We start from the raw sequence: 8,202 nt of genomic DNA, 5'->3' as shown, positions 1-8,202 counted from the left end.
CCTAGTTCAAACTCCGTTTCAGTCAATCACGCTCAGCTCATGGCTACCAGTGACATTGAACAATTTCTTGGAATCGAGACTTCAGTCTTGGAGCCAAAGCCTTGCAAATGTGCTTTAGATGTTGAAAACCGTCTTGCCACGGAGAAGATGGAGAGAAGTTTGTGACAAACTGAGGATGGTGCATACGAAATCAGCTTGCCATGGGAAAAGTCTCCAGAAAATCTGCCAAATAACTATGACTATGCTATGAAACGTTTGGTAAACTTAGAGAAGCAATTCAAAAATAAACCCCAAGAATGGGAATTGTACTGCAGACAAATGACTGATCAGTTGACTCGCAAAGTCGCACGTCGTGTTACTCCAGAGGAATTTGATATGGACTTGAAAATGGGTAGAAATATGTGGTTCCTACCACACTTCGCAGTTGTCAAAGACTCTCCCACTACGCCGATACGTGTGGTGTACGACAGTAAGTCACGTTATAATCGACATTCACTGAACGATTATTTCGCTAAAGGAGATAATATGAACTTAGACATTTTTGAAATAGCGCTGCGATTTCGTGAGTTTGAAATAGGTGTAATTGCCGATGTCTCAAAGATGTTCCAGGCTATCAAGCTGACATCTGACGATGCTAGATTTCACTGCTTCCTGTTCAGGGAAAGTCCTGATCTTCCAGTTGAGATTTATGAACTTCAGACTGTTACATTTGGGGACAAACCATCTCCCACTGCCGCTACTCTAGCCTTACGTTACGTTGCACAATCTCATGCAACCCAGAATCAGGAAATTCAACGTGTGATATCCAATCAGTTTTACGTCGATGATCTGAGTGACTCGCAGCGATCTGTGGACTCTGTCAAAGATTTGAAATCTGATCTGACCCAGACACTCGATAAGGGCAAATTTCACATTCGAAAGTGGTTATCGAACGCTAGAGAAATATGCGAGGCAGAATATGTTCCTAAAGATGGCAACACAACAGTCTTGGGTACTAAATGGAACATAAACAGGGACACTCTGAGTGTGAAAGACGTTGATTACCAGATTCTCGTCCCCACCAAGCGCAACATATTGAAAAAAGTGGCGTCATACTATGACATATTTGGAATGATATCCGGTGTAACCGTGCGTCCTAGAATGCTTCTACAAAAACTATGGCTGTTCGATTTAGATTGGGACACGCCAATCTCGCAGGACAGTGATCTGTACGCTGAACTTCAGTCGATTGAACGTGATCTGAAGGACGTCGCTGGTGTGGAGATTGATCGATGTTTAGTACCTCCAAAGTTCCGTGGTCAGTCAACATTACCTAAGGTTTCACTCCATGGTATGAGTGATGCATCAGAGGATGCCATGGGGGTGGGAAACTGGCTGAGATGGGCTGAATCGGGGGATGGAGAAGCTGAACTATCATTCGTATGTGCTCGCTCATGGCTCACACCATTGAAACAATCCAGTATTCCAAGAAAGGAATTACAAGCAATACTGCTTCTCAGTCGATTGGTGATTACTGTTCGCGATGCGCTACGTCTTGAAATCGAGTCTGTGAAACTTTGGACCGACAGTAAAACGGTTATAAGTTGGCTCCAAGGACATTCAAAGGCCTTTCGATCATACGTCGCCTGCCGAGTTGGTGAAGTCACCCAGAACTTTGATCCGGTCACAGAAATCGCCTTTGTACCTACTGACGAAAATGTCATCGATCTGGTATCGCATGGTGGAACTGTAGACCAAATGAGAAATGTGATCGCGGGTCCAGCATTCCTTCGCAAATCGCCGTCAGAATGGCCCAGCGCTCCAAAACTGAAAATGAACTCTGATGATGCTGAACTGAAAAAGTTCCATGTGCGCAATGCCCAAGTCCTTGCTCTGAAACTAGTCGCTGACTTTCCGGATCAACCCATCTTGAATCCCATCGATTACTCATGTTGGACACGTCTTACTATGGTAACAGCAAGGATTCTGTCGTTGTCCAAATTACCGAAAAATCAATGGCTCAGTCGTCTCACAGAGACAGTCGCAAAGTTTCCTACCTTGGCAAGAATCAAGGAAGCAGAACTCTATTGGATCAGATATGCCCAGCGAGAGCTGAACTTTACTGATCACAACCTTCGGAAACTCAACCCAATACTCGATGAGAAACAACAAGTGTATCGCGTTGGAGGCCGTCTAGATCGAGCTCCTGTCTCTTACGACATGCGTCATCCATACTTACTGCCTAGAAGAAATCGCATCTCGCTCCTGATTGCGCATGAAAAACATCGCTATGCTCTCCATGGTGGACAATTACGCACAGTTACTGAGATTCGAAGGTCCTATTGTATCATTGGGGACATGAAAATTGCTAGTGCTATCATAAAAGACTGTAAAATATGCATCAGGAACAATGCTCAGGCTCTTCAGACTCTGATGGCCGATTTACCGCTATGCAGGTTGAAACCATTCACCCCAGCATTCTTCACAACCTTTGTGGATTATCTAGGTCCTATCAATGTGAAACTGAACAGAAACACTGTAAGTCGAGGTTATGGTGCTCTGTTTACCTGCGCTGTCGTCCGTGCTGTGCACGTAACCTGTGTTCAGGACCTGACCACAGAAGCATTTCTGATGGCACTTGATCGCTTTGTAGCTAGCCGTGGAGCTCCTGCCCATATGCGTAGTGACAATGCAACTTGCTTCCGAGGCGCGGACAATACGATCAACGATCTGAACTTGAAATTTGACAAAGAAAAAATCTTGGCAGCTAGCACCAGGTTCAAGATTGACTGGAAATTTGGTCCTGGTGATGGGCCCCATCACCAGGGGGCTGTCGAAAGAATGGTTCAAGAGGTGAAAAAGGGCATGAGACATATGGTCCATGCTGATAAGTTGACATTCGTCGAGTGGGAAACTGTATTTTCACAGATTTCTGCATTGATTAATAGCCGTCCGATCAGTGCAGTTGCATCATCGCCACTGGACGAACCACCGCTGACACCCAATCACTTCCTGATTGGACGTGGAGATTTGTTGTCGCCCGAAGTCCCATGTGAGGATTACGTTGGAGATCTTCACAAACGTCGTGCTCTGTGCCGTAAACTAGTTGACAATTTCTGGTGTAGGTGGATGGTCAACATCCATAAACTATCTGCTCGCTACAAATGGTCTGAGGCTAGGGAAAACCTCAGAATAGGTGACGTTGTTCTAGTCATCGATGACAAAATCAAACGTGCTCACTGGAAAATGGCCGAGGTTGAAAAAGTATTCCCAGGAGAGGACAATTTTGTTCGAGTTGTCGACGTCAGAATCCCCTCAGGACTGATCTTGAAACGTCCAGTTACTAAATTGGTTCTCCTTATGAGTAGACTTGAGAGAACAGACTTAAATGATACCGAGTAACAAGTGTGTGAAAGGACAGAACTCTAGACGTGAAAGTGTAAAAATTCACGATATTCCGCGAAACTGACACTTTAAACTTTAGAAATCTCATAAAAATCATCAATCATGCAGTAAGACAGTGCTGGAGGGAGAATAACCTCAGTCTTACGTGCGTCAGGAATGGGTAGTCTACCCCAGACCTGCGTTAGAGTAATTTTGATTCAAAGGTGTTTTTAAGTGTTATTTTCAAGTTATTTGATATTAATTTAATTTTTTTTTAATGTTCATATTTACTGCTAAAACTGGTAACAGCAGTTGGTTAGGTTCAAGTGAATCATTTTTAGTATTTCTTGAAATTTTGTTATTCAGATCAGAAAAGGTTTAACATTTCCTTTACAAGGCTAACTTGAAATTAAGAACTACATTTGTATGGTTAAGCTTGAGATAGTTGAATTCTATGGTGAAAGTCTATATGTTGATGTAGTCAATTTAAGGTTTAGCATTGGTTTCAGATTTACACTGTGTTGAAAGTTTGAGTGTAGTGTTATCTGGTGAAATTTTAGTGTTGCCTTGAGTTGCAAAACTGTGGTTGAATTAAGGTTACTGTCAATGTTTGGTTCTAAATTGAACTAGCGAAGTTAACTCATTTCAAGTTTTTAAAGTTTTAGAGTTAAGCATTATGTTATATAGTGATTTTGGATTTGTTAGAATCATTGTGGGTTTGTACTTACTAGTACTTCCAAAGATTGGAAGATGGACTGTCAAATTCATAGTTAAACAAGATTATGTTTGTGAACAGTGAAACGTTATCCGAACTGTAATCAGTGATACTGCCGTTAGGGGTGAAAATATCACTTCATTTGTACTATCAGCTCTCAGTAGTAAGGACATGCCTGTCCAATGGTGTCCCCTGGGATGTTATGAGAAGTCACTGTGTTAATGTCATAACCTTTTGCCGAAGACACTTTTCGTCTTCCGCGTTTGCCGGAAAAAACTACGACACCAACGAATGAACGAAGTCCAACACGATTTGGGAAATTTTTTATTTCCTACTTGTACGCTTGTAAATCCTCTTTTAAAGTGAATATAAACGAAAAAGGATATCTACGAGTTATCACGTTTATTCTCCCAATCGTGGCCGATCAAATACACAACAGGCTTCTTATCGTCATTCCTGGAGTGTGAAATAGTGGCAGTGGGAGTGGCTCGGCGAGATGACATGCTGTTCATCTTGAATGGACCGTGCAGGGCAATTTTTTTAAGGCTATTTGCCGACTGGACCGGAGATGGGACTCGAAAACTGTCCGCTGGAGACTGCGACCTGCTAGTGCTGCATGAGGGAACGTCATCAAAGCTGTTGACTCAGTGTCACTTTCATCCCCAAGTTGATGGATGTTGTTGTCGCTTTCATCGGTACCGAAAGATCCCTGAATACCTGAAAATGAATGGACCCTGTTTAACAAACACCATTTCATTGTTATAGGCTAACACAGCTAAAAGTAAATAGGCTTATAGAAACTACAGCTGCACTGAAACATACATTTATCAGCAAAAACCCCATCTTGACCATCAAGCATTTGTGACAGCGCTCTGTCCTTGGACTGATGAAATTTGCGAAGACATGGTAGGCCAGGATCCCCAATAGCAATGCATGCAATAGCCTCGGAATTGACCATCTGCTTCCGCTGCTTCCTACGTCATTCGACACACGATAGGGAGTGGTGGAAAGCACCCCTGATTAAGTGTCCTCAGGATGCTGAACCCTTGTTGGTGTGTATTTCATGCAAGTATGTCCAAAACACCAACCTTCAATCTGTTCCTTTCGAATGAGTTGATAGATGCGCCATTCCTGATCTGTCAGAATCACGTGCAGCGATTCCTCCTCATCATCATCGTATTCGTCTCCTGGTAGGGCTTCCCCACCACCCGTTTTGGTTCTTCGTTGCTTCAAATATTTCAAATGTTCGGCCACTTTGTTCTTCACATCCTTCCTGACGCTTATCCATTTGTCTTTGATCGAATTCAATTTGCGATCGAGTCCACCAATGGCATTCACATTTGCATGTATTTCGGTGTGGACGTAGTTCTTGTCCGATTGAGTGATTTTGCCATGCTTAGCTGTCAGCGTTGCATTATGCTTGACAAACATGTCAATTAGGCATTCCAGCTCTGCAGCAGAAAAGTCTGGCTTGCGCTCACGCTTTGATTTCTTTGGTTGAGCCATTTTGACCGCTATCTACGCACACAGAGAGGCTGATGAAGCTACTGTTGATACCCGCGACTAGCACTGAAGCACTGGGGTGACATATAAAACCCACGTATTTTATCGAGTTGTAAATAAACATTTCTTGGATTTTACTAAATTTAGTGCTGATGCGGTCAACCTCGTACCTGGAACAGGCGTTTTTTAGGTCAACGATAGCTTATCGGTGCTCTATCGTAGGAGACCCCTACCGTAGCCTTTCGGTGCTTTTGATGCGCCGATACGGCAGTGGATGACAGGTGACCTACGATAGTGCTCCGATAGTGCTCCGATAGTGCTATCGCCCGTTTGTATCTATCGGGGTTCTGATGCGGTCGCCCCTGTTCACCATAATCTGGTTATTATCTGTTGTTGCGTTTCCATGTATTCGTCATTTATTTGGGGGAATTTGTTCCCAATTTTGGAATTGTCCACCATGCTTGTTTTGGTTGGTCATGTGACCATGGCCTGTTTACATTTGGACGTTATCGTCTGCATGCGCGGATGTAGGTCGTAAAATTCATTTATCTTTTTATAATCAATCTATTTAATCTTTATCTCGTCTCCAATTTCTTTGTATAATTGTGTATGATTGAATTGGACCATCTCTTTTATTAATCTTTGTAAATTTCAGTCAGCTTTTAACCCTTTCTTGTTCGTGGCCCATTGGTATGACGCAACAAGTTGGTGGCGCTAGTTTTTGAAATAGATGACCTCTAAATTCCATCCTAAAGAGAAGATTCCTTTTTTCCGCTCCGAAAAAACTACGAATTCCACCTTTAATAATCTAAATCCAAATCGTCCCAAACCATAGTATGTACCGAAATTCCACCAATCAACTTTCCGTTCACTAATCTTTATTCTTGTTTGTAAATTATAAGATCTGCACCATTCTGGCTGCACGCCCTTCGCCCAGGCCTGCACCTGCTGCAATGCTGCAGATTATTGCCCTTAGTTGATTACCCCAATAAAGTCCTCTCTTATGTTGAACCAGGATATAAAGTCGCTCCTTAGTTTATTTACCCGTTATTCCATTACATCATGCAAATCGTTCCCCATCAAGTTTTCCATCTGCTCACGAACATTCCCGTGATCCACGATGTGGAAGCTCCTTACCATTCTGATCTCCGGTGCTCATCTTTAAGCCGTAAACGTAATCTGTAGGTGTTATATTTGTGCGGAAAGAAAGAGACACGAAGCTAACCTGTTTACTATAAATATGGAGACTCCCTTTATTATATGAGCATGCGCACTAGACGTAATAGTTTAGGCGCGAAATACAAACAACATATATTACATCACTTCCCCCTTAAAGAAATTCAGAGGGGTGTAACCATTGAGCACCAAGTATTCAAACTTTCAATTTAAAAAATTTTAACACATTTTTCACAAACGAATATTACACACAATTTTACACTTAAGACTAAACACTCAAACAACATATTTTTTTCTTTTTCTTAAATTAAAACATTATAACTCTTTTCTCACATTCTACATTTAAAAGCTTAGTTAATTGAATTCATATTTCTCCACATTACTAGTATACTCTTTCTCTTTCAAAGGTTCATTTTTATCACAGGTTTCCTTACTCTGGTAGACTTTCTGCTGGTAACTTCCACATGACCAGGTTTTGGCACATCTGCACTAGAATTTTTACTGGAGCTCACATGACTGTTAAGACTTTGAGTGAGGTCTAAACTTTTCTCAGTCCTTGGATTTAAAACTGTTTCTACAGATCTAGGTACATGTACATGAATGTCCCTATTTTCTTTGGGTACAGGATCATGAGATTTTCTACATTTAGGTACAGGCATGTTTACAATCATATCTGACACCTCCCTGTCATTTAGCAACTCTGTTTCAAGTTCACCAGTTTCACAAGATTCAACTTTGATCATGTGATCAGCATGGACAGTTTTAGAATTCGGTCCTATCTTAACAAGATAGTTTCTAGTACCTTTGACTTCTACAACCGAACCTAACAACCATTTGTCTGTTTTTCCCTTTGAGTTGGGGTTTTTCACTCTTACAACATCTCCAATATCAAACGTTCGCTCAAGTTTCCTATGGCGATCAAATTGCAGTTTCTGCTGATATTGCTTACATTCTACTTTTCTGGACATACTTGGTTTCACAAGATGCAATCTAGTTCTCAGCTGTCTTCTCATTAGCAATTCAGCTGGACTAACACCTGTAGTACTGTGAGGAGTGGATCTATATCTCAATAAAAAGTTGGCTATTCTATGCTTAAGCGACAATGAACTTTTACCATCAATCACTTGTTTGGCAAATGCTTCTTTTACCACTCTTACTGACCTCTCTGCCGCTCCATTAGAGGCAGGATGGTAGGGTGCCACCTTTATATGCTGAATGCCATTCTTCATCATGAAACTGGAAAATTCTTCAGACCTATAGTTTGTTCATGAAATGGACAATAAGATGACATATCTTTGAGCGGTGTTTATTGATCCATCTTCAATCTCCGAGGTGCCCGTGGAGACACCTAGTGTTACTGCAAGTGAACTAAACGTCTTGAGGACAGAGACAAGCATCAATCTACATCCTCCCCTTTGTGATTTTAGACTGGGAGTCGAAATTAA

At 41.9% G+C, this 8,202-nt stretch overlaps 1 protein-coding gene across 1 annotated transcript; it reads left to right on the top strand.

The window, feature by feature from the left end:
• The first annotated feature begins 318 nt into the window (after positions 1-318).
• On the top strand, positions 319-3,381 carry LOC135497660 (uncharacterized). The gene has a single exon (XM_064787491.1). It carries the CDS (start codon positions 319-321, stop codon positions 3,379-3,381), a length of 3,063 nt encoding a protein of 1,020 aa, XP_064643561.1.
• The last annotated feature ends 4,821 nt before the right edge of the window (positions 3,382-8,202 follow it).

Source organism: Lineus longissimus, chromosome 13 (assembly GCF_910592395.1).
Source record: "Lineus longissimus chromosome 13, tnLinLong1.2, whole genome shotgun sequence".
In the NCBI taxonomy this organism is placed as follows: Eukaryota; Metazoa; Nemertea; class Pilidiophora; order Heteronemertea; family Lineidae; genus Lineus; species Lineus longissimus.
This window is presented reverse-complemented; position numbering and strand designations above follow the sequence as displayed.

What these genes read in the sequence shown, in the direction of transcription:
- LOC135497660 (XM_064787491.1), top strand. Translation starts at nt 319, where the DNA reads ATGACTGATCAGTTGACTCGCAAAGTCGCACGTCGTGTTACTCCAGAG.